At 42.8% G+C, this 27,324-nt stretch overlaps 1 protein-coding gene across 4 annotated transcripts in view; it reads left to right on the top strand.

The window, feature by feature from the left end:
- l3mbtl1b (L3MBTL histone methyl-lysine binding protein 1b) overlaps positions 1–27,324 on the top strand; it is a 71,062-nt gene that overhangs the window by 21,375 nt on the left and 22,363 nt on the right. For all 4 annotated transcript variants that reach the window (XM_041213464.1, XM_041213467.1, XM_041213465.1 and 1 more), the window contains 9 exons: positions 997–1,084; positions 2,211–2,305; positions 2,609–2,713; positions 7,558–7,693; positions 12,296–12,375; positions 12,519–12,670; positions 16,242–16,318; positions 16,483–16,568; positions 18,403–18,513. In XM_041213464.1, coding sequence (XP_041069398.1) covers positions 997–1,084; positions 2,211–2,305; positions 2,609–2,713; positions 7,558–7,693; positions 12,296–12,375; positions 12,519–12,670; positions 16,242–16,318; positions 16,483–16,568; positions 18,403–18,513 — 930 coding nt within the window. The remainder of the gene's footprint in view (positions 1–996; positions 1,085–2,210; positions 2,306–2,608; positions 2,714–7,557; positions 7,694–12,295; positions 12,376–12,518; positions 12,671–16,241; positions 16,319–16,482; positions 16,569–18,402; positions 18,514–27,324) is intronic.

The following is a 27,324-nucleotide window of genomic DNA, read 5'->3' as shown; positions in this document are numbered from 1 at the left end:
GTGCAGAGGAGGTTTACAAGAATGTTGCCAGGGTTAGAAAAGTATAGCTACGAGGAGAGATTGGATAGGTTGGGGTTATTTTCCTTAGAACAAAGAAGGCTGAGAGGTGACTTGATTGAGGTGTACAAAATTATATGGGGAATAGTTAGAGTGGACAGGATAAAATTGTTTCCCTTGATGGAGAATTCTAGAACCAGGGGACATAGATTCAAGATAAGCGGCAGAAGGTGTAGGACGGACATGAGGAAGAACTTTTTTTACGCAGAAGGTAGTGGGTGTCTGGAATTTGCTGCCCAAGTTGGTGGTAGAGGCAGAAACTCTAAACTCTTTTAAAAAAGTACCTGGATCTGCACCTAAAGTGCTGTAAGCTGCAGGCCTATGGGCCAGGTGCAGAAAGGTGGGATTAGAAAGGGCACCTGGGTGTCCTCGGGCTGGCATGGACAAGATGGGCCGAATGGCCTCCTTTGCTGTAACTTTTCTATGGTTCTATGTAGTTGAAGGGGCTATCCAAGAAGGTAATTGTTCAAAGAACTTATGAGCAGCCAACAGTTTCTAAGAAGCATTTTGCACTCAGTTTCTTTGAAAGAGAAAGGAAAATTTAATATTTTATCTGTATGGTTGAAGCAACTGGGGGTGTGGGGGAAATATAGTTAGAACTATGTCCTCACTCGGAGGATAAATACTGACACAGACTGATTGGATCAGATTATCTCTTTGTGTTGTAGCTTTTATTTATTTCTATGTATGTAACTGTATTCAGAAACATTATAATCTCTACTTGTGGTAACCTAAGCTAGCCGATATAGGAAGAAATGGAAGGTTATTAAGCAAAGAAAAGGAAAAATTCCACAGGACCGAGATCAAATTATTAATTTTCCAGCATGGGAAGAATTGGGGAAATTCATTCTGATATAACCACTGGTGAATGATACTAATTAAGATTGTAGTGAAGTGCATTATCTTGTTATCCAAACTGAAGTTTTCTAATGTCTATAGGAAGCACTGGAAGAATTCAAGGTGAAGACCAAAATAGCTCAGGAACCCCATCTCCGAGGCCGGAGAGGCCCCAAACTATTAAAACAAGGTATGTTGGCTACTTTTTGAAGCTGTTAGGTTCTTCATTTTAAATAATGAATGATCTATTAACCTGTTTCATACAACAGTTTTTATTTATTTAGCACCTTTAATGTAATAAAGCACCCCAAGGCATTTCACAGGGGCATTATAAAACAACATAAGGCAGTGTTTGGGTGAATGGCCAAAAGCTTGGTCAAAGAGATAGGTTTTAAGGAATGTCTTAAAGGAGGTGAGCAAGGTGGAGAGATTTAGGGAGAGAATTCCAGAGCTTGGGGCCCAGATAGCTGAAGACACGGCTGCCAATTGTGGAGTGATTTAAAATTGAGGGTGCTCAAGGAACCAGATTTGAAGGATCGTAGATACCTTGGAGGGTTGCGGGTCAGGAGGAGTTAACAGAGATGGGGAGGGACGAGCCTGTGGAGGAATTTAGCAACAACAATGAGAATTTTAAAATAGAGAAATACAACTAAAAGCTTTGCAGAATCAGACACTTCAGCACAGAAGTAAGCCATTCAACCCACTGAGTTGTGCCTGGTTTATATCACGGCAGCCCAACTATGCTGTGGGATGCTTTATATTGTAGTTGATTTTGCTGTATATCCTTGATTTCACATTGGGTAACTGGAAATTAAGGCTCATTTAGAGAAAGGTTGAAATGTTGGAAGCCGAAGGCACCTTTTGCACATCACTTAAAGGATTGGAAGCATTACTAAGATTGACATTGAGAGAAGCCTGAGAGCAGCTTACTTGAATGGTTCTTGGCTTGGTTGACCAGAAAGGTTGAAGGAATGAACAGCATTTAATGTAGTTTTCTAGAAAACCACCAGCCAATAGAGCTTTGATTTGAGCAACTGGGAAAGATACATGACGACAAATGAGACTGAGAGTGTCAGCTTATCCATTCATATATTAAAAGATGCTATGGTAAAGCCCAACATCTCTAGTGGAATTGAGTATTGAGTAGAAGTGGATATTTGCATGGTTGAGCAATAGGTCTACTTACTTATTTAGTAACACTTGTTAGCTTCGTAAGCTGCAATTTTGCCTTTAATAAATTTTGAGTAAGTGGTAGTGTTGTTGGCACATGTTGCAGAGGTGGAAGTTGGTGATTCTCTTTTTTTTCATCCATTCAGCCCTGGCTGTTCCTGGCAAGAAGAAAACCTGGAACTGGGCTTCTTACCTGGAAGAAGAGAAAATGCAAGCTGCACCGCTCAAGCTCTTCAAAGAGGTTTATGTTTGATTAAGAACTTCTCTGTCACAGCATGTCAGCTCCTTGTCATCATTCAATGTTGAATATTTTTCAAAGTCTCGAACTTTATGACGGAGCGTCCGTTGTCTAACTATTGGAACCATGTTGCTAGATTTTAAGAGCGTTAGTACTTTGCCTAAATTTGAACTGACCCCTGCCTGGAGTTTGACTCCTCGAGCTGTCTGTGATTGAGACTCTGTTGCTGAATTTTGGTTCTAGCTTAACTGTTAGTTGTAGTGAATGATATGAAATCATCTAATGCTATGTTCCTTTTCCCTACAGTACCAGTTGTTTCCACAGAGTCGCAATGGATTTAAATTAGGCATGAGGCTTGAGGGCATCGACCCAGAACATCCATCAATCTTTTGTGTTCTTAGTGTTGCTGAGGTAAGCTTCTCCAAATATCAGAGACTCCCACATCACATTCACTTCTTCTACGTTAAGAAAATCTGATCGCTCCAGTTGTGAACTGTTTGAATCCTATTCAAGTATTTTGAGATTTAGGGGCACATTTTGTGAGTATGTGCCACACACCTTGGAAATCAATGGACAGGGCATCAGGACCACTGTACGCACACTTTTCCAATATGTGTCGAATGTGGTTGAAGTTGCTTGCTACCGGTGCATACTTGGAAGATTTAGGCTTTAATTTTACACTCAATTGAAATACAAATGCACCCTCAGTTTGTGATTTCAACCTAAGCTGGTGAGAATCAGATTTAGGTATTTTAAAAAATGCAGAATACTGCAATTGCTGGAAATTAGAAATTAAACCAAAATATACTAGAAATACTGAACGGGTAGGGAGGAGCTGTGAGGAGCAGAAGGTAATCAAGGACGGTCAATATGGATTTGTTAAGATCATGCCTGACTAACTTGATTGAATTTTTTGAGGAGGTAAAAAATAATATCGATGAGGTTAGTGCAGTTGGTGTGGCCTATATGGATTTGAGAAAGCAGTTAATAAAGCATACAGTATTCCATGCTTTATTAATAGAGGCATAGAGTACATGAGCGAGGAGGTTATGTTGAACTTGTATAAGACACTAGTTAGACCTTAACTTGAGTGTTGCGTCCAATTCTAGGCACCACATTTTAGGAAGGATATGAAAGCATTGGAGATCGTGTAGAAGAGGTTTACGAGAATGGTTCCAGGGATGAGGAACTTCAGTTGTGAAATAAGATTGGAGAAGTTGCGATGCTTTTCCTTGAAGAAAAAAAGGCTAAGAGGAGGTTTGATAGAGGTACTTGAAATCATGAGGCGTCTGGACAGAGTAGATAGGAAGAAACTGTTCCTACTTGTGAAAGGATCAAGAATGAGAAGGTACAGATTTAAAGTAATTGGCAAAAGAAGTAAAGTGATATGAGAAACTTTTTCACACAGCGAGTGGTTAGGTTCTGGAATGCACTGCCTGAGAGCGTGGTGGAGGCAGGTTCAATCGAGGCATTCTAGAGGGAAGAAGGTGATTATTTGAAAAAAAGCAATCTACACAGTTAGAGTGAAGGCAGGAGAATGGCACTAGATGAAATGCTCATTAAGAGAGCAAGTGTAAGTAAGATGAGCCAGATGGTCGCATCCTACACTGTAACAATTCTGTGATTTAACAAGGCTTTTGACAAGGTCCCACATGGCACATTGGCTAAAAAAGAAAGCCCATGGGATCCAGGGAATTATAGCAAGGTGGATACAAAATTGGCTTAGTGGCAGGAAACAAAGGGTAAAGGTTGATGTTCTTGTGACTGGAAGGCTATTTCCAGTGGGGTTCCACAGGGTTCAGAACAAGGTCCCCTGCCTTTTGTGCTATATATTAATGATCTGGACTTAAATGGAGGGGGCATTATCAAGAAATTTGCAGACGACATAAAAATTAGCCATGTGGTTGATAATGAGAAGGGAAGCTGTAGACTGCAGGAAGATATCAATGGACTGGTCAGGTGGGCAGAAAAGTGGCAAATGGAATTTAACCTAGAGAAGTGTGAGGTGATGCATTTGGGGAGTTCAAACAAGGCAAAGGATTACACAATAAATTGGAGGATACTGAGAGGTGTGGAGGAAGTAAAGGACCTTGGAGTGCATGTCCACAGATCCTTGAAGGGAGCAGAACACGTCAGTAGGTGGTTAAGAAGGCATATGGAATACCTTTCTTTCTAAGAATATCATTCTATTATAGAATGCAAGAACAGAGAGGTTATGCTGGAACTATACAAAACACAAGTTACACCACAATTTGAGTGCTGTGTGTAGTTCTGGTCACCTCATTGCAGAAAGAATGTAATTGCACTAGAGAAGGTACAGAAGAGATTTATAAGGATGTTGCCAACTATAAGGAAAAATTGGATAAGCTGGGGTTGTTTTCCCTGGAACAGGGAGAGATTTGATTGAGGTGTACAAGGTAAAGAGGGGCCTGGATAGAGTGGCTGGGAAGGGCCTAATCTCTTAGTGGAGAGGCCAGTGGCTAGGGGGCATAGATTTAAAGTGATTGGCAGAAAGATTAGAGGGGAGTTGAGGGAAATATTTTTCACCCAGGGGTTTGTGTGGACCTGGAAGGCACTGCCTAAAAGGGTAGTAGGGGCAGAAACCCTCAACTTGTTTAAAAGGTGTCTGGATATGCACCTGAAATCCCATAATCTCCAGGGCTACAGACCAAGTGCTGGAAAATGGAATAGGTTGGTGGACTCGTTTTTCAGCCTGCACAGACACAATGGGCCGAGCGGCCGTCTTCTGTGCTGTAAATTTTTCAACATTTTCTAAATACCTGAAAAGGACGAATGTGCGGGGAGAGGGTAGGGGAATGGCAGTACGTGGGTTGCTCCTTAGACATGATGGGCTGAATGGACTCCTGTGCCATAATGACTCTATGGTAGGGTTAATGTTCCAAATCGATGATCTTTTGTCAGAATCAGTGGTTGATCTACTGTCCTTCACCTGCTTGGTCCTATCTGCATTATTATGACTTCATCTTTTCTCCACATGCCATCTAATACTTCAGCTAATTTGTTATTTAAACATATAATTCTGAGGGGGTTTGACGGGGTAGATGCTGGGTGGATATTTCTTCTTCAGGGGATGTATAGAACTACTGGGGACGGCTTGAGGAAAAAAAAATCTCCCAGGAACAACTTCTCTGAGGATGGTTAGTCTTTGGAATTCTTTTCCACAGACAGTAGTGGAAGTTGGGTATTTAAATATGTTCAAGGCTGAGTTAGATTTTTACTGACAAGGGAGCCGACCGTTATGGGGATAGGCAGGAAAGTGGAGTTAAGGCTGCAATTGGATCAGCCATGATCTTATCGAATGGCGGAGCAGGCTCTGTGGGCTGAATGGCCTACCCTTGTTCCTATTTGTTATGATCTTATGAAGATTTTGGGACATAAGTGTCAAGTAATTGATCAAATAAAGTTTAATTAACTTATGGATGAATCCTTCACAATTCAGTTAATCTTGTTTTTGGGCTCTACATATTTCTTCATAGGTCAGAGTTTTTAAAATTCATTCACAGGATGTGGGCTTCGCTGGCTGGGCAGAGCATTTATTGCCCATCCCTAGTTGCTCTTGAGAAGGTGGTGGTGAGCAGCCGCCTTAAACTGCTGCAGTCCACGTGGTGTAGGTGCACCCACAGTGCTGTTAGGAAGGGAGTTCAGGATTTTGACCCAGCAACAGTGAAGGAATGGTGATATATTTCCAAGTCAGGGTGGTGAGTGACTTGCAGGTGGGTGGTGTTCCCACATATCTGCTGCCCTTGTCCTTCTAGATGGTAATGGTTGTGGGTTTGGAAGGTGCTGTCTAAGGAGGCTTGGTGAGTTCCTGCAGTGCATCCTGTAGATGGTACACATTGCTGCTACTGTGCTTCGGTGGTGGAGGAAATGAATGTTTGTGGATGTGATGCCAATCGAGGGGCTGCTTTATCATGGATGGTGTCAAACTTCTTGAGTGTTGAGGGAGCTGCACCCATCCAGGCAAATGAGTATTCCATCACACTCCTAACCTGTGCCTTGTAGATGGTGGACGGGCTTTGTGGAGTCAAGAGATGAGTTACTCATCGCAGGATTCCTAGCCTCTGACCTGCTCTTGTAGCCACAGTATTTATATGGCTAGTCCAGTTCAGTTTCTAGTCAGTGGTAACCCCCGGAATGTTGATAGTGGGGGATTCAGTGATGGTAATGCCATTGAATGTCAAGGGATGATGGTTAGATTCTCTCTTGTTGGAAATGGTCATTATCTGCCACTTGTGTGGTGTGAATGTTACTAGAATGTTGTCATGGTCCATAGCCTTTGCAGCATCCAGTGCCTTCTGCCGTTTCTTGATCTCACATGGAGTGAATCGAATTGGCTGAAGACTGGCATTTGTGCTGCTGGAGACCTCCGGAGGTGGCCGAGATGGGTCATCCACTTGGCACATCTGGCTGAAGATTGTAGCAAATGCTTCAGACTTATCTTTTGCACTGCTGTGCTGGGCTTCCCCATGATTGAGGATGGGGATATTCATTGAGTTGTTAAATTGTCCACCACCATTCACGACTGGTTATGGCAGGACTGCAGAGCTTGGGTCTGACCTGTTGGTTGTGGGATTGCCTTGCTCTATCACTTGTTGCTTATATTGTTTGGCACCACATGTAGTCCTGTGTAATAGCTTCACCAGGTTGACACCTCATTTTTAGGTAGGCCTTGTGCTGCTCCTGGCATGCCCTCCTGCACTCTTCATTGAACCAGGGTTGATCCCCTGGCTTGATGGTAATGGTAGAGTGGGGGATATGCCAGGCCATGAGGTTAGAGATTGTGTTCGAGTACAATTCTGCTTCTGCTGATGGTCATCTGCGCCTCATGGATGCCCAATCTTGAGTTGCTAGCTCTGTTTGAAATCTATTCCATTTAGCACGGTGGTAGTGCTGCATAATACGATGGAGGGTATCCTCAGTGTGAAGGCGGGACTTCTTCTCCTCAAGGACTGTGCGGTGGTCATCCTAACGATACAGTCATGGAAGAGTTCCTCCTTTTGGCTTTTGTTTTGTTCCTGCAGTACTTATGTTCAAAACTGAAAAATTCAAACTTGCAGATAGGGTACAAAATGCATCTTTGATCTAAAACATGATGTTAGCTACAGAGGAAATCATTCTAAGGTAACAAGGGCCTGTGATCTATCATTTTGATTAGAAATCAAAATATTGTGAATAAATGTGGCCATAGAGTGTTTAAAATATAAATAAGGTTAATGATGTGACATTGTTGGCAGGTGCAGGGATACAGGATCAGGTTACATTTTGATGGCTACTCTGAATGCTATGATTTCTGGATAAATGCAGACTCCCCTGATATCCATCCTTTCGGTTGGTGTGAGAAAACAGGCCATAAACTACATCTTCCAAAAGGTATTTTTAAAGTAGCTTAAATGTGTCTGGGCTTTAATGATGAACTCTCGAATATTTTCTGTTTTCCAAAATGCCGCATTGTTCTGATACCACATTGCCATCTGTATTTATCTGTATATCTCTGAAATACATCCTAGTTTTAACAATTTTTTTTAAAATGAGAGGCGCAGGTGTGTAATTTGGTTTACTTGGCTGATATTTTGACTCATCTGACAATGACTGAAAAATTAAGGATTCATTATTGCCTGATATTGACCTGTGGAGCTTTCTCCTAGAAGGAGCATTGTTGGCTTCATTGGTGTCCAGCCTCTCCACATCATTGGGCTACATCAGCACCTACGTTTAAACATGTGTGCGAATGTCCTAGGTTGGAGAATTAATAAATCTTGACAGCTACTTGAATTATAGCTCCAACGTTGGGAGAGAATTTATATAATTTGCACGCCTGAAAAACTTCCAATATATAAAAATACACCCAAAGAGCTTTCTGCTTTTGCCCTCACCAGGGCTATGGTTTTCCACACAAAAAGTGGAAAATCTCAGTTAGTGTCTTGCAAAGAACTTGAATATATATCGCACCTTTTTTACATGCTCAGGGGGGTCCCAAAGTGCGTCATAGACATTGGGTTGCTTTCAGAGCCTGGTCACTTTAGCTATGGCAGCCAATTTGTGCACAGCATGTTCCCAAAAACAATAATGAGAGAAACCTGAAATGAAAACAGGTGCTGGGAATACTAAGGAAGTTAGGCAGCAGCTGGAGAGAGAAAAGTGAGTAATGGCCCACAACTTCCACGCTCCTCAGTGTTGGATTTGGGGGGTACCCCAAAGATGTGCTGGGGAATCCCTCTGGGAAGTTCCCAGGCAATGGTTTGCACAGCAAATGCCCAGAAGTGCACACTTCCTCTGGACAATTGCGCTGTGCTGAGAACCATCTGAAAATATGATTTAAGTTGCAAAGTTCGATGGTTCCGCTGGGGTTATACCAATAGTTAAACAGAAAAAGTTAAAGTTAGAAGAATTAAAACATCATCTTGTAACTTCTGGGTAACCATTGTAAAGACCTAGACTGACCGTATGGGACTCTCACCACGTGACCCACGCCCCCCACCCTTCCCCACCGAGACCACGGACCTCCCGACCCTCCCCCCCCACCCACGACCCAAACCTCTGAATGTCTCCACCCAAGCTCCAGATCCCCTCTAACTGGAAACCCCTGATCTCGGACCCCCCCCCCCCCCAAAAACACCGACTCCTGATTCAAGACCAGATAACTGTACATTTCTGTACGTGTATTTCCTCTAATTTCTGCAGGCCAACACTTTCTGGTGCTAGTCGGAAGTCACAGCCCCAATGTTTGATTGATGTCCTTTCAGCAGAATTGGGAAAAGATAGAAATAGAATTGGAGTTAAGCAAGTGAAGGGTGGTGGAGGATGCAAAAATAATAAAAGGGGAGATCTGGTAGTATAGAAGACAAGAGAAGCCATGACAAAAGAGTTGGTGTTGCAAGACCAAATGGAGTGGGAATGGGACAAGTGAAGAAATGCAAGTTGTTGCAAAAGGAGGTGCAAATATTAGGATGAAGAACTGTTGCTGCAATCTATTATTAAGGAAGTCTTAACAATGCACTTAGAAAAGCATAGTATGATTAGAATAAGTCAACTTGATTTTACTAAGGGGAAATCTTGTTTGACAAATTTATTAGTATGTTTTGAGGATGTAACTAATAGGGTAGATAAAGGGGAACCAGTAGATGTAGTATACCTGAATTTCCGAAAGGCATTCGATATGGTGTTACACAAAAGATAAATAGGCAAGATAAGGGCTCGTGGAGTTGGGGGATAGTTTTTATTCCTTCATGGACTGTGGGCGTCGCTGGCTAGATCAGCATTTATTGCCCATCCCTATTTTAGCATGGGTAGAGGATTGGTTAATGGGTAGAAAGCAGAGAGTGGGGCATAAATGGGGCTTTTTCAAGTTGGCAGGCAGTGAATAGTGATGTGTCACAAGGATCAATGCTGGGCCTCAGCTGTTTGCAATCAATATTAATGACTTAGATGAGAAGACAGAGTAATGTATCTAAGTTTGCTGATGATACCAAGCTAGGTGGAAAGGTAAGCTATGGGGAGGACACAGAGAGGCTATAAAGGAATATAGTCAAGTTAGGTGAGTGGGCAACAAGATGATAGATGGAGTGTAATGTAGGGAAGTGGGAAATTATTCACTTTGCTTGTAATAGAGAAGCATAATATCTTTTAAAAGGTGTGAAACTTCCAAGTGTTGATGTTCAAAGTGACTTAGGTGTGCTTGTACAAGGAATGCAGCAAGTTGACATGCAGGTGCAGCAAGCAATTAGGAAGGCAAATTGCATGTTGGTCTTTATTGCAAGGGGATTGGAGTACAAGAATAAGTGAGCCTTACTAGAGTTGTGCAGGGTTTTTGTGAGACCACATCTGGAGTACTGTGGAACACATTTAAGAAAGGATATATTTGCGTTGGAGGCAGTACAACCAAGATTCACTAGATTGGTCCCTGGGATGAGGATGTTGTCCTATGATGAGTGGCTAAGTAAATTGGGCTTATATTCTCTGGAGTTTAGAAGAATAAGAAGCGATCTCCTTGAAACCTACAAAATTCTGAGGGGGCTTGATAGGTTGGATGCTGAGAGATTGTTTTTGCAGGTTGGGGAGCCTAAGATATGGGGGCATAGTCTCTGGATAAGGGGCCAATCACTTAGGACTAAGGCGAAGAGAAATTACTCCACTCAAAGGGTTCTGAATCTTTGGAATTCTCTACCCAAAGGGTTCTGAATGCACCATTGTTGAATACATTTAAGGCTGGGATAAATAGATTTTTGGTCTCTCAAGGAATTAAGGGACATGGACAGGTGGGAAAATGGAGTTGAAACCCAAGATCGGCCATGATCGTATTGAATGGCAGAGCAGGTTATTCCTTCTATTTCTTGTATTCTTGTGATGCATCCAAAAACAATGGAAAAACAAAACTGAAACCTGCAAGAAGAGAAACAAAATAGGGGCAGAGGTTACATTCAGAAATTGTTGCTGTTGTATTAATGAGACAAATCTGTTTTAATGGCAGTGGTAGGGATAAATGCTGATCAAAATACTTGGAGAACTTCACCCTTCTCTTGAAATTGGTGTATTGGTGCTTTTATATCTAATTAAACAGGTTGAGGGAAAGTACCTGAAAGCTAGCACCTCCAACAATGGAGCTTTCCCTTATCGTTGTACTGAAATGTCAGCCTAGATTATGTGCTTAAGTCCTGCAGTGGTTTTGGCCAATTATTTAGTCCAATAGATGGCATCCAGTGTAAGTACTAACTCAGTCTAGTATAGTTAAATGGTTTGAATTGTCGTGTAAGTGCTTTTTTTTTGGAACTATAGAACAGTCATCTAAGATTATAGGATACTTATGGATGAGGAAAGTAGTTTGTGTCATCTTAATTCATCCCTCCAAGACCCTCCTACACTCCTCTCATGGTGCTCCTGATTAATAAATTGTTGCAGGCATTTCACCACCATCAGAGCCTTGAAGTCTCTTCCAATTGTTGCATGAAGACAACAAGAAGGAAGGCCCTCCATAAACTTGAGGGCATGCAAAACTCTGCTGCCCATGTCCTACCTTGAACCAAGCCCCAATTGCCTATCCCATGTGGTCGCTGACCTATGTTGGCTTCTGCTTAAACAATTCCTCGATTTTTAAAAAATTCTCATCCTTGTTTTTAGATCCCTCCTTGGCCTCGCCCTTCCTTTAGCCCCAGAACCCCACAAGATATCTGCGCTCCTCTAATTCTAACCTCTTGAGCATTCCTGATTTTTATCACTCCACCACCTGTGGCCAAGCCTTCAACTGCCTAAGCTCTGGTCTTCCCTACCTAAACCTGTCTGTTTCTCTGTCTGTTTTAAGATGCTCCTTGAATTCCATCTCTTTGACCAAGCTTTTCATCATCTGTCCCAATATTTCCTTATGTGCCTTGGTCTCATTTTTTATTTCATAATGCCCTTTGGGACATCTCCCATTAAAGGCTCTAGGTAAATATAAGTTGTTGTTGTCTTGGATGCAGAGCCTGCAGATTGGGATAGAAAAGGCAGACTGATTGGATCCATAGTTTTGAGATCTGGGAAAGGATTCCTGGAAGTTGGAAACCATGCAGTGTTATATTTCAACGCAGAGTGCATTAGAAGAGCAAGTGTGTGTTGTACTTGAGTGTCTTCTGCTGCTGATAAATTTTAACAATTGAAGGATTAACATTATTTGAGAGCTTGTTGGCATTTTCAAGACAGTTCTAGCAGTTGAGTCATATGCATGAGTGCTCACTAAGGTATTTTACAACATATTTTCAAGAAGATAGTTTGCACTTGATTTCATAGAAATTCCCCACATTCTACCTATTAATCTGTATTTCCAATGTGAAAGCTTACAATTGCTTGTAGACAAAATATTTCACATTAAATTACTCAGATGGCATTTTCTCTTGTACTTCAACCTTTGAATTTTTTTCACACAAAGTTTTTTTTGATCATAGGTAGATGATTTTGCATTCAAAAAATTCCTTTCCGTTTGATTCTTTTTTTAATCTGTAGGCTACAAAGACAGTATCTCATACCTAAAGTCTTGTAAAGCTCAAGCAGCTCCCAAAAATCTCTTCAGGTCATTGAATACGGTAAGTGTTTAAATGATGTAGTCAAACAAAACAACATTTTTTTGAAGATAGTGTTTTTGTTGCATTTGCCAGACTAACTGTTTTAGATGTCAATTTTCTATCACGCGTAACTAAAATGACAAATTATTATTTTTTGTTTGTAGTCTATTACCCCTTCTGGTTTCCGAGTGGGGATGAAGTTAGAAGCAGTCGATAAGAAGAACCCCTCCCTTACATGTGTGGCTACTATTGCTGATATGGTGGATAACCGCCTGCTAATTCACTTTGACAACTGGGATGACAGCTATGACTATTGGTACAGAATCTGGAGTATATTGATCTGTAGTTCTGTTGTAGCGCGTATCGGTTTTCGTCACGAGCCTCGTCGATGCTGCAGTACATCTACAACTTTCGAAATGTATAGCTGTGATTTTAAACAGTTAAATGTTTCCACACGTGTTAGTTTTTTTAAAAACGGAAATAAAATGTCATTGAAGTTCTGAGGTTGGTGATCTCTACTGCTCTGCTATGTGTGTGGTGTTGGGTGTGTGTGTGTGTGTTTGTGTCTCAAACCTCTTTAAACACCGTGTTGGAATGACGCCAGTATCAGCGATGTCTTTGTACGAAGAGTGCCGTTACGATTTACCTCGATTCTACTTTTAAGCAATGGAATACAGAATAAGAACGAAGTTCATTGCATGGGACACACGGGCTGGCATTTTCCAGTCCTGCCTTTGGTGGTGGGAATCGTTAGGGCAGGACGGAAACTTGATGGACCAGCCAAAGTCCCGTTGACTTTGGGCGGGAATTTCCCAGGACCGGAAAATCCTAGCCATGGATTTTGCGTCTCATATTTACTGCTCATTCGGTAATTCATTGTGGACTAAGGTAGTTCTAATCTGCAGCAGTGATGTATTATATTGTCTTAGTAAGAGTACATTTGCAAATACAGCATCTATCCTGCCACCCTCATTTGCTTCAAGGGCACTCTATGTAATGAGACCTGTAAATTATGGACACCATGGGAGGTTGGCATCAACTGTCTAATTTTTACAGATGTCTTTCTTTTTGAATTGTCGTTATCTGCTGTGGTGGGAAAAAGAATGAGTAAAATGTGAAGTTCTTTACCCAGCACCTGTATCGCTTGACATAAAAACAGAAAGTGCTGGAAAAGTGCAGCAGGTCTGGCAGCATCTGTGAAGAGAGGAACAGAGTTAATGTTTGAGCCCAATATGACACTTCTTTGGAACTGAAGAGGCGTAGAAATGTGATGGGGTTTTTGTTGTTGAAAAGGTGGGGGCAGGGGGAAGGGTCAGGTGGAACAAAAAAATGTCAGGGATAAGTTAGAGGGTGGGAGATAATGTCAAAAATGTAATGGAACAAAAGGCAAAGGGGAGTTTTAATGGTTGTAGTAAAGACACAAAGCATTTGTCTAGACTAAGTGTTAATGGCAGAATAAAAGACAGCTCTGTGTAAAAACAAATTAAAATGGAGGACAGAGTTCACACTCTGAAGTTGTTGAACTCTGTGCTGAGTCCAGAAAGCTGTAGAGTGCCTAGTTGGAAGATGAGGTGCTGTTCCTCCAGCTTGCGTTGGGCTTCAGTGGAACATTGCAGCAGGCCGAGGGCAAAAATGTGAGCATGAGAGCAAGGTGGAGAATTAAACTGAAGGCTAGGGTCATGGTTGCAGACTAAGCAGAGGTGTTCCTCAAAATGGTCACTTAGTCTCCATTTGGTCTCCCCAGCGCAGGGGAGACAGCATTGTGAGCAGCAAGTACAATAGACTGAGTTGAAAGGAGTACAAGTAAATCGCTGCTTCACCTGGAAGGAGTGTTTGGGGCCTCGAACAGTGAGGAGAGAGGAGGTGAAAGGGCTGGTGTTACATGGGAAGTGCTATGAGAAGGGGACAAGACGTTGGGGGTGATAGCGAAGTGGACCAAGGCGTTGCAAAAGAAACAGTCCCTTCAGAATGCCGACAGGGGAAGGGAAGATATGATTGGTGGTGGCTTCCTGCTGGAGGTGGCGAAAGTGGCAGAGGATGATCCTTTGAATGTGGAGGTGGGTGGGGTGAAAAGTGAAGACAAGAGGGAACCCTATTGTGGTTCTGGGAGAAGGGGGAAGGGGTGAAGGCAGAAGTGCGGGAAATGGCTTGAAAAAGGTTAAGGGCCCTGTCAGCCATAGTGTGGGGGAATCCTTGGTTGAGGAAAAAGGAAGATGTGTCAGAAGCGCAGTTGAGATGGTAGCATCATCAGAACAGGAGACGGAAACAGAAAAACTGGGAGTATGGAATGGAGTCCTTACAGGAAGAGGAAGTGTAGTTGAGGTAGCTGTGGGAGTCGGTGACCTTATAATGAATATCAGTAGAAAGCCTATCCTCAGAAATAGGGACAGAGAAGTCAAGGAAGGGGTGGGTTGGGGAAGTGTTGGAGATGGATCATGTGAATGTGAGAGAATGGAAATTGGAAGCATAATTGGTTAATTTTTCCAGTTCCAGGCAAGAGCAAGAAGTGGCACTTCGATGTACTGGAAAAAGAGTTTGCAGGGAGACCTTAGTAGGACTGGAACAAGGTATGTTCCACATACCCCACAGGAAGACAGGCATAACTAGGGTCCATGTGGGCACACAAAGCAACAACTTTTATTTGGAAGAAGCGAGACAAGTTAAAGGAGAAATTGTTCAATGAGAGAACAAGTTCAGCTAGGCAGAAGAGGGTGGTGGTGAATGGGGTGTTTGGGCCTCCATTAAAGGAAGAAGCGGGAAGCCCTCAGACCCTCCTGGTGGGGAATGAGGTGTACAGAGATTGGACATCCATAGTGAAGAGGAGGCAGATAGGGCTGGGAAACTAGAAATTGTGGGAAGAGACTGGACAAGGGGAGAAAAAAAAGTCAAGATAAGAAATAAGTTCAGTGAGGCAGGAACAGACTGGAATGATTCGTCTAACAGAACAGTCCTGTTTATAGATTTTGGGAAGGGATAAAAGTGGGCTATGGGTTGGGGTCTATGAAGTGGGAAGATCTCTAGAGGAGATTAGGTCAGTGACAGTCCTGGAAACAATGGCTTGATGTTTAGTGGTGAGGCATGATCCAGGGTGAGGTAGGAAAAAGCATGAGAGTTGGCACTCTCAGCAAGCTAGAGGTCGGTACGCCAGACTACAACAGCACCATCCTTGTCAACAGGTTTGATAAAAATGTTGGGGTTAGGTATGAGAGCATACAGTCCATATCCGTTGGATCATGTGCAAGCCTACAGTACCACCGATAGAGGCTTTCCATCTTTCCTATACGTGTTTGGTAAAGAGCTCCTCATTCCACAAAAACCATTTCTTTTACAAAACCTGCTGCCATCTCATGCTCTCCAACATGTACTGACCTCATGAGAATCTGGGGATAGAAAAGGAGCAAGCAAGCCACAAGGGAAAGTGGCAATGCTCCTGACCCAGTGCAAGTAGCTTTGCAGCTAGCTGTGCTTTAAGTTGTAAAATGCCTTTGTGCACTGCAGACTATCCGTAGATCATCATTTGTTAGTGTCCGTGGTTTCAGAGTGCCTCTTGTATATTTTGTCATGTAAGTTATATGGGTGTTTTAATAAGTGCTGTTTTTTAACAGATGTATTTACTATGATTCACTCCTGCAGAGTTTGATGGACCCAAGTTTACATCCTCTTTGTTCCTAATGAAAGCCTGATGAGTTTTGTGGATTATTGAAATTTTAGCTCTTGGATTTTGTTTTACAAAATGTACTAATTTTGTACTAATGGAAACTGTTTGATTATTTTAATTACATGAGAGAGCAAGAAGGTTAGGCTTAATTTACAGTCAGGGGCGCGATTTGTGTCATTTGCCAGAGTTGGACATTATTGCCATTTTTGGAATATTTTTCTGTTGATAGGTGTGATGCTAGCAGTCCATATATTCGTCCAGTTGGATCATGTCAGGCATCTGGATTGCCTCTTACAACACCACCTGGTTAGTCTCCATTTTCCTTCAAAATACAAATTCTGTTTAAAAAGCATAAACTGTAGTGAGCATTCCATCTAAAATACAACTCCTTTCTATGTCTAGATTAAAACTCTCAAGCTCCGTTCCCTGCATTACTATTTTAATTTATGTCACTGTGCATTTTCTTACAGAGTATAAAGATACCAAAGATTTTTCCTGGGAGGAGTACTTGGAGGGCTCTGGTGCACAGGCAGCTCCAGCACGGGCTTTTAAACAGGTAATGAGGTGACAAACTCCCTTGTGCTCAGCAGATGATTAGAAATTAGGCAGTGAGCAATCTTTGATTCTTTCCTGTTGCAACATTTGCATAGAAATAGAAAATTCAGCCATCGTTTAATGGGGGAGAAGGCAATTGGATCAACTAGCCAAGGGATTCTTTACCTGTTGTATGGTGACAATTAAAATACGTATTTTTGGTATAGCAAATAGACTTCTTGTAAAATCTGGTGTAAAATCCTTTGCAGAACAATGGTCATACTCAGTGCAGCATATATCATAATTACAAGTTTGTAAGTCAGGCAAAGCTGTATTATGACATTTATTATTCAATAATGTGCAGTTTGTGGGTTCCTTAATTCCTTTGAACCATTAAAATAAAAAAAACTCCCGATCATCTTGAGTTAAATTTGCAATTTTTTTTAAAAAATTAAGCAATCTCTCCACTTACCTCTCATCTTTTTATGCAAAGGTTTTTTTCTTAAGTTAGTTGTATACTGCAGTCACTGCTGTGCTAGGACATGGTAGTGCTCCAGGTCTTGACTGCACCAAGTTTCCCAATCTTTGTTGAATCTGATGCTTTGAGATGCAGAGAAAGGGAGTATTAGTGGGCATGCTCATTACTGAGCTGCTCTTCCATGAATCCACTTGGCTTGTTTAAATAATAGCACAGCAGAGACTTAGAAGCAAGGTGTCCATCATCCTTTTGACTGCAGATGGCACATGGATCATGGAAAACCCAGCTTAAGAAAGGATTTATTGCATTCCATTAGCTGGAGTAAATTCTGTGCAACAGGCTGAGTATTTTTAAAATGGGTTTTCTTTTTGATAATTCCCCCACCTTTTTTTTCACCTGCCTGGCTTGATGCCGCCAGAGATATGTGGGCACAGGATGAAGCCCATGCTCTTAGACGATGGCCATCAGTGGCCACCCAGAACAATGTCTGTGATCAAGCGGACAATGTAATTAAAGTCTGTTGAGCTCAATGTCAGCCTTGACTCAATTTGTTGCACTACCACCATCTCTGAATCAGAAGCTTGTGGGTTCCAGTCCCATTATTGAGATTTGAACAAAATCTAGGCTGACATTGGAGGAGTGCCGCATTATTAGAGGTGCCACCCTTTGAACGAGACATTAAACCAAGGCTAAGTCTGTACTCATGGGTAGGGTATGAAAGATCCTGTGGTACTATTTTGAAGAAGAGCAGGGGAGCGATCCCCAGTACCTTGGCCAATATTTATCCCACAACCCAGCATCTTTAAGCCTTTAGTCATAACCACCATCCTGTTTCTGGGACCTTGCTCTGTGCAAGTTGGCTGCTGTGTCTTTAACATAATAGTGACTACACTTCAAAAGTACTTAATTGGCTGTAAAATGCTGTGGAACATTCTGAAGTTGTAAAGGCAAGTCTTTTTTTAGATTTCTGAACAGTTGCTTTGAACAGCCTCCTTCCATTGCCAGTTGCACGCACTGTCAGGGTAGGTAAGGTGAAATTGAAACCAGGCATGGCATCTAACCTATGTTATGCCAAATTTAGAGTGTTCAGTATTACTTGTGCAAGAGGGAAGTCATCAGTCAATGTTTTGCCACCCAAACCCTTGAGTATAAATTTTTAAACAAAGTGCTTTCCATTTGTCTTTTTGTGGCTAGTGTGAAGGATTCACATGACCATCTGTTTGAACTAAAATTTGTTCTGCATTAGACTTCTCTGTTCCAGCATCACTGGTAAAAGCATTCATTAATTGTGTAAAATAAGTTAAAAGTTTGTTTGCTCAGATCAGCATACTAGTTTAAGACACATCTCTGAACTGTATTTTGTTTCCTTCCCCTCTAGCGCCCACCCCATGGCTTTCATTTGAACATGAAACTGGAGACTGTAGATAAGAGAAATCCCATGCTGATAAGAGTGGCAACTATTGTAGATACTGAAGATCATAGAATAAAGGTATTTACTCTCCCCCAACCCCCCCACCCCCCCCATGCCTCTATGGAGCACTTGAGAAATTTACCTATATTAAAGGCATTATATAATTACAAAGTATTGCTGTTAAATATTAATTGTACTGTAATTATATATGCACTTTATGGTATAACCAACCTCAATCTTGCCTTACTTATTTCCCCTGCATTTGAGCACCACTTCGACAAAAGAAGTGTAGTGCCTTAGGATCTGTAATTGGGAAACACCTTAGTTTAATGACTTCTTCAATGTTATTCCCCTTCTCATATTGGGGGGAAAAAAATATGTAAATGTTACATTTTTTAAAAATTGTCGCTAACGGAGACCTGTCATGTTGCAAGTCCGTAACAAGATTGTTGCATGGGTATCGCTGATATGGAGCACCCCAGGATGGTTCCATTATTGGGGAATCGTCACTCTGGGTAACAACCTATTTTGAGCGACACTTCCCTGGGAAAACGTGCCAGTGACGGTACTGCTACCTCACTTCTTTTCCCATTTAAGTATCGGGTTAGGTTGTGTTGTACAATTGAGTAATGTAGGTGGGATTCAACCTCCTTCCCCAAGACCCCGGATTGATCCGGCTTTTGCATGGGGCAGCTGCCCTCTTAACTACGGCTTAGACCAAGTCCCAGGTCAGGACAAATAACTCAGGATGTCTGTTGTTTGGATTCTCGAACAAGACGTTTTATTCAAGCTTGTACGAGCATACGCAGGGAGAGCAGCCTCTTAGTCCATCAAGGGGCATTCTGCCATAATTACAAAGTCTCGTAACGTATATACTTTTTCTTATCACAATAGATTTGAGTACATTTGAATATATCCACTCGGTAACCGACACACAGGTGCCATGTTAAAACTATCCTATTGAGTGCATAAACACGCGGTTCTGTTAACTAATTATTCTAAAGAGTGTATACATAATTATATTATCCAATCAAAATTAAAACACGTACGCAAGACCTTGGTTCTCACAACTCAAGATTGCTGGTGTTTCTTCAAAGATCCCTCTGTCCATTGTATGTTTTCTCATATCTAAGCTAAAACCATCTGCCCTGTCCCTATCTGAGAGAGAAGTACACCTAAACTAACTTTATGTTTTATCTCCAGTCCAGCTCTCAAGGCTTCATCGTGCCATTGTACCACTTGAATGGTTCTGTCTGTGCCTAGATATTAGCTCATCTCTTGAAACTTTGTAAATCACACAAAACTCAAAGCTCCTTTGTGTGCAATGTCCATCTGCTTACCCTCAACAGTCAATATGTTCAGCATCCATGTCTACCTGGAGATTTTAGGGTTTTTCAGTAAATTCTTAACGTTCGCTTTTAGCATTTTCAATTTTCCCCTAACAAGTAACAAAATTAGACCTGACCAACTTGGAAAGGTGCAGTATGAGGCTACTCAAGCCACATAGGAATCTTCTGACAATCAGTACACCAAGCCTGAACTGGTTTGGGCTCACTTGGCTTGGACATGTTTTATCTAATTCCTTCACCCCACCCCACCCCCCACTAGGGCTATCTGTACCTTGCTTGTCCTGCTTTCTATCCTTAATTAGCACATCCCTTAGATAATATCACCACCTTCAACACCTCTTTGTCCTTTTGTCTGTGACATCTTTTGGTTATCTCCACCTATCACTGGCCCTTTATCCAGCTCAACTTGTCCCACTGCACCCCCCCCCCCCCCCCCCCCCCCCCCCCCCCCCCAACCAGCTTATATTTCACCTCTCTCTTCTATTTTTACTTAGTTTTGTTGAAGGGTCATTCGGACTCAAAACGTTAACTGTGCTCCTCTCCCTAGATGCTGCCAGACCTGCTGAGTTTTTCCAGGTATTTTTATTTTTGTTTTGGATTTCCAGCATCCGCAGTTTTTTGCATTTATCTAATTTTGTTCCCTGCGTTTAGTGATGTTACCACATTGGGCAGCTATGAAACCTGGTTTAATTATATTTATCGAGATACTAAATGAGAAAGATGTAATAAAAGAATCAGCCTTGTGACCTGCACAGTCTTTCCTCTCATAGCTAAGAGAACAACTCTTTAAAATTCTTAAAACAGTTTTGTGTTAAGTTGGAGAGGAAAGCAAATAACTACCATATAGGTCAAAATTCTGGAACTCCCTCCCTAACAACACTGTGGGTGTACCTACATTACATGTACAGCAACGGTTCATGAAGGCAGCTCACCACCACCACCTTGAGGGCAATTAGGGATGGGCAGTAAATGCTGGCCTAGCCAGCGATGCCCACATCTCGTAAATTGAATGAAAAAATATATATGGCTGCTTGATTCTTTTAGACCCTGCAGGCTACATCAGTAGAAATCCAGAATATTTATACTTACTGATTGGTACAGGTTTGGTCTGACCAAATCCAATCAGCGTGAAGTTTAAATTCCTTTGAGTTTTTTTTATGCTATGTTTTGTTCTTTGAAAACCTGCAGAAGTTTCAATGTTATGAATTCTTGGGTGTTTGATATAAATTTATAAAAATAATTTTAAGTAATTGTACCATTCACATTCTGTCTAGCATTCATCCCCCAGTAAAACAATTGTACAAGATTGTAAATGTTGACAATGCTAAATATGCATTTACTACTATTTCAAAGCACTTTTGAAACTTGCGTTCTTCCCATTCATGACTGAGCAATTACATTGCACTCATTTATATTGTCAGATGACGTCTGTCATGTTTCCATTGGTGTCTCTTTTTTAAGGCTGCAAGTCTGCCTTCAATTGAATTTATTTTGTGCCTTTTTATTTGCGAAACTACATGTAGCCTTATTTTGATTACCACCTGCAGCAGCCTGGATAATCTTAGTAACTACAACAACTGTTAAATACAATGTGTTTCCCACTGAATCTTTAATCCACACAGTCACCTCCCCAATTCTGAAATATACCCAAATAATCCATACCATAAGTCAGCCAGACCTATTCATTTAACTTCAGTAGATGCAGTCCCAAATAACTGTTTGCTTTGAAGGATTATTGAAAAGTTCTGTGATTTATAGTTTAGACCCTCAGCATCTTCAAGAGTCTGCAGAAGGGAAGGGGAGTGGGGTTGATGATTGTGACTTTGTGTGATAGTGTAAAATGTGATTTCCAGGATAAAAGGGCTGCCCCTTAGCTATCACGTGTTGTGTAAAGTCAAAATTACTAGAAAGGTGGGAACAATCTAGTGCCATACACGTCACCAATCCAGTCCACTCTTCAAAACAATTTTTCTGTTAATACCCTTGGATGATCAAGCTCATCTTAGTTTGAAACTATGTTTCACTGGCTTAACATTTGAGGAACTCTTCAAAGCGAAATTCTTTCACCTTTTAGTTATCACCTGTCCAATTATTTTTAAAATGGATATTGTGAGTTCCCTGTGTTGCGTCAAGTTTGCTGGCACCTGCAGTACCCTGATGTACAGTAAAGTTCCGCAATTCGCGATGACTTTCACGGTTTTGTTTACCCGGGCGAAAGCCCTTGTTCACACGATCGCTCATTGCAGCCCCAAATCTTTGCCTATCCGCGATTTAAGCAAACTAAAAACAAAAGGCTCTTGTAACAAGCCAGTTCTTTCTGTGTTTGTGTGTGTGTGTGTGTGAGAGAGAGGCACCGATGGGGGAAGGAAAAGCAGATCAGTGGTGTATGCGTGCACATTTATATAGAGATATTTTTATGAGTGAGGGAAGGTTATTGAATAGTGTACGTTTCTCCCAGTTGTTACAGTCTGTCTCTTTGGTTGCTCTCGGATCTTGCTCGGGCCTGGCAACCAGCGAGGGCCCCTGTTGTAGAGGCTGCTTCTTTCCTTGGTCCAAACAGGAGGGAGAGGGAGTGTATGAGTGAGAGATAGAAAGCCAGCAGCAGCTGCAGCAGCAGTTTCTCCCTCAATTGTCCTGACAGTCACTTGCACATCAACAACAACCAACAACAGAACAACCAGCAGTGACTTTTTAAACGAACTTCTTTCACCCAATACCACCGCAAGCCGGGATAGGGAGAAGAGGCAAAACAAAAACAGAATTACCTGGAAAAACTCAGCAGGTCTGGCAGCATCGGCGGAGAAGAAAAGTGTTGACGTTTCGAGTCCTCATGACCCTTGCTGTTCATTAAAGAAAGAGAGAGAGAGATGCTTTATAAGGGCCGGTGGATGGATGGGACCCTGGCACTTGGCCATAGTTAAATGATGGAGAGAAGAGGAATAAGAGGATTAAATTTTGGTATTACAGGTGGTGAGCTGTCTCCATACTGGAAATAGTGTGATGTTGTCAACAACTTGGGGAGAGAGAGAGGTCTAGCCCTTTAAGCCCCGCTTTCTCATTGCTCTCACTATAATGGCGGAGTGAAAGGAATCGGCTCAGGGCTGAGACCTTGCTTTTTGTTTTCAGCCTTCTGTCTTGAAAAAACAAACAAAATAAATAATGAGGAAGGGGAGGGGGGAAACTGGATCAGAGAGAGATCTGCGTGTAACAGTGAAAGGTTCAGTTGGTGCTTTCAGTACAGGAAGGCCTCTGAGTGAGAGAGAAAAAACCCAATTAAAATCCAAATTTTGGGATGTCTGGAACCTATCTAATTCATTCCCATTATAAAGTATGCTTCCCATTTGCGATTTCACCTTGTGTAAGAATTCACAGGAACGTATCCCCCGTGAACAGCAGGACTTCATTGTGTTAACAGTGTCATACTTTGATAACAGAATTACTTTAAAGATTTAGTAATAAGTTTCCTCAGTAGCTGAGTTGGTGAGGTCACTGCATGGTGTGGCACCCAGTCTGTCAGATCAGGGAGGGCCCAGGTTTGATTCCTGGTATGCACTGAGTTATTTGATCTCAGGTGAGCTGCTGATATACCTGCAGTAATTGGGCCTAGGCTTGAGGGAATAAAAGTATCCAGGCATCCTGTTCCCAGGTAGTATTCAGTAAGCCCTGTGGTTCACAAGAATGCCTTTCGAGTAATCATGAACTATTCCATAATGTTGTGTACAAAATAGACTTTAAGCATAGTGATCAGCCTGACTGCCTACAGAGAGAGCAACACTCTGATTTCTGTATCTTCCGAATTCTCTCTGAAGAATTATGCAAACCATGCTCCTTTATCACATTGTGTCCGCATCAAAGGTACAGGACGTAGATAAGACTTTGTGAAGCGTCTTTTCCTAAATCCTTTGAAGACAGTCTATTTATGTAAACAGTTGTAGTTGTTTTCTCCAAAGTTACTTTGATCAAACAGTTTCTAATATCTTTGAAGAGCAGGCTTTATCAACTGTTATCTTTCTATCTCGTTGCTAATGGATACCTCTACCATGGATACCTCTGCCTATGTTTATTACTGTAGCCCCTAAAGTTGCACCTTATTCACTCATAGCTGATGTGCAAAGCAACTCATCACAATAACGATGAGTGCTTCACATATTAAAAGACGAACTATACTTCCCTCTCATGATATTCAAAGTCATCCATGTATTACTTATATTGGAAAGTCTGCTGCATGATGCAAACAAGTTGTCTGGTAATCCAATCCCATTAACTCTCCATGATGTTCAACACTGGAAGGTGGGGGTGTGGACTTGCTGGGTGAGAACAGAATTGTTTGTAATAACAAAAACAGAATTACCTGGAAAAACTCAGCAGGTCTGGCAGCATCGGCGGAGAAGAAAAGAGTTGACGTTTCGAGTCCTCATGACCCTTCGACAGAACTTTTTTGTGGTCGAATACCCTTCAAATTGATCATCTAGGGTCGCATGTGAAAAATAGGCTACTGGTGCTGGGTTCTGAAGGGCTGCTGATGCATGAGGAACTGTGTGCGCAAAGCAGTCATGGTAGAGAACAAATTGGTGAAATGTTGAAAAGTGTTCATTTCCAACTTTTCTGTCCCCACTCTCCCTCCACCGCCTTTAGCCCACGCCTGAAGCCACTGACTGTTATCTAAGTGTGACACAGCAGGTGAACACAGCCTTCCAGTAGCTTGCCCAGGCGGCATATTTCTTGTGTGAGCTTTGACAGCAAGTGTTGGTAGGGATTAGTACTGTAGGAAACCTGATTTGTCCTTAGGATGGAATTTTCCAGACCCTCCCCCCAGGTGCCAGGTTTAATGGTAGGTGCGGGTGTGGTTGGTGGGGGGGGAGCAATGCGGCCGAAGCCGTAAAGTCAGTTTTCCGCCGGTGTACTATGACAGCGGGAACGTGCGCTCCTGCCCATCGTGGTGGGTCGCCATTCCCACCAAAGGCTGGCATCCAGTAAATGGGATGCAGATGAAGACCTGAAGGGAATCGTCCCCCACTTGCCCCCACGCCACCAGAGGGTTTTCACGCCAGTGCAGAACACATTTGGACCAAGGTGGCATGCAAATGTTGCACTTTTCTGCAGGAAGGCATGGGGCAGCTAGCGGAGATTGGAAGGGAAGATGGAAGCCTGTAGAGACTGGACCCTGGAACACCACGTGTGGAGGCCTAGAGGAGGGTGGAGGAGGTTGTGGGTAGCAGGGGAAAGAGAGCAATGCTGTGGGGGTGAGCTGGTATGGGGTGTGAGGGTGGGAAGGGTCCAGCTGGAGTTTGGGCGTTGGCCGGGGGTTGGTGTGCAGGTGTGAATGGGCATAGGAGTTGGAAATAGAGAGGGGCTCAGAGGAGGGGCCTGTGGTTCAATTGAGGAGTCCCTGAGGGGAATATTCAGGGAACCAGTGATAGGAAGGGGTGGTGAGGGTGAAAGCGGGGCAGTGTGAACCAGTAGGTTTCGAAGGTGAGGGTTTGGCGATGGCGAGTGAAGGGGCCCTGAGGGTTGTTGGAGGGGTGTGGAAGGAAAGGTGGAATTTTGGGGTTGGCAGGATGAGGGGGCATGCCAATTGTAATGGGGGCGGGGTCCTTGGGAAGGTAAGGAACTTCGACATTCACCTGTATGGGACGAAGGTTGATGGGGGACAGGTAACGGTGGGGAGGTTAAATGACGCACCTCAGGTGGAGGGGGGAGGGGGGTTACGGTGGGGAGGGGTAAAGGTATTCGACTGGATGCTGAAGGTCACAATAATCATGGCTGCTCCAAACAGTATGGAGCCTCGTGATGCAGATCTTGAGATGCTGTATGGGAGTTGGGTAATCAAGGGTGGGCGGAGATGCAGGATGTGATAAATGGGTACTTGGATGATCATCACCTGATTGGGCATAAACAGCATGGATTTGTGAATGGGAAATCATGTTTGATGAACTTGTTGGAGCTTTTTGAGGATGCTAATAACAAAATTGATAAAGGAGAGTCAATGGACCCAATATCTTGGATTTTCAGAAGGCAGACAGCTAAGCGGGAATGTGTGTTTTGAGGAAGATGTAAAGTGCCATAGGAGGATTTGGACAGACTTAGTGAGTGGGCAACAACATGGCAGATGGGATGTAATGTGGAAAAATGAGAGGTTATCCACTTTGGTAGGAGGAACAGATGTGCAGAGTATTTCCTAAATGGTAAGAGATTAGAAAGTGTAAATGTACAAAGGGACCTGGGCATCCTTGTCCATAAGTTACTGAAAGCTAACTTGCGGGTGCGGCAGGCTATTAGGAAGGCTAATGGAATGTTAGCCTTTATCACAAGAGGATTTGAGTACAGGAGTAGTGAAGTCTAGATTGTTGTCCAGAAGCTTGGTTAGACTGCACCCGGAGTACTGTGTGCAGTTTTGGTTCCCTTACCTCAGAAAGGATATTATTGCCATAGAGAGAGTGCAGCGGAGGTTCACCAGACTTGTTCCAGGGATGGCGGGACTGTCTTATGAAGGGAGATTGGGCAAACTGGGCCTGTATTCTCTAGAATTTCAAAGACTGAGCGGTGATCTCATTGAAACCTGCAAAATACTTCAAGGAATAGACAGGTAAGGTGTTTCCCCTGGTTGGAGAGTCTAGAACCAGGGGACACAATTTCAAAATAAGGGGGAAGCCACTTAGGACCCAGATGAGAGGAAATTTCTTTACTCAGAGGGTTGTGAATCTTTGGAATTCTCTACCCCAGAGGGCAGTGGAAGCTCAGTCAGTGAGTATGTTTAAGGTAGATATTGATAGATTTCTGATTAGCAACAATGTAAAGGGCTGTGGGGATAGTGTGGGTAAAGGGTATTGAAGTGTTCAATCAGCCATGATCGTATTGAATGGCGGAGCAGACTTGACAGGCTGAATGGTCTTTTCCTGTTCCCATGTTACTATCTCGACTGGACAACTGAAGGGGAACCCCAGCATATAGTACTAACAATGCTAGGGCGTCGGGACAGATGAGAATGTGAAGGGCAAAGGCTCCTTACACATGGCTCTCAAGAGCCCTGGCAAAAACCTTTGCCTCCTGGCACATGCATAATTCTGGGGGACATAGACCCAGCCTGGGTGTCCCTCGGAAGATTTTGGCGGGGTGCGCAGTCTCAAGGACTACGTAACAAATAAACCACATCAGATCTCATTAAAGTGCAAGTGGACTATATTTACAGAAGTTTCATAAGATCAACAATCATAGTTCACCCGTGCAAACACGTGAATTCAAAACTTCTTAATCTTGTGTTCCCTACCACTTCTTCTAGGTGCTCCCCTGACACCGTGGCAGGGCTGGAGGCAGCCCCCTGACCAGTTTGTCCTGTTGCCCTGGATGACCTTGGCAGCCGTCCTCTGGAGACCCGAGGCCTGGAGGGCCTGGCTTAATTTGGCTGTCCTGCTGCGGGGCAGCTGCTCCCTCTGCGGTCACAGAGGACGAGGCTGAAGGGGTCACAGGCAACGGGGATTTCGAAGGGTCGGACACCCTCGGAGAATTCTGAGTGGAGGTCACAGCCGCTGCTCCTCCCTTT

Source organism: Carcharodon carcharias, chromosome 19 (assembly GCF_017639515.1).
Source record: "Carcharodon carcharias isolate sCarCar2 chromosome 19, sCarCar2.pri, whole genome shotgun sequence".
Taxonomy (NCBI): domain Eukaryota; kingdom Metazoa; phylum Chordata; class Chondrichthyes; order Lamniformes; family Lamnidae; genus Carcharodon; species Carcharodon carcharias.
Note: the sequence above shows the minus strand (reverse complement) of the source record. Positions and strands in the feature narration are given on the sequence as shown.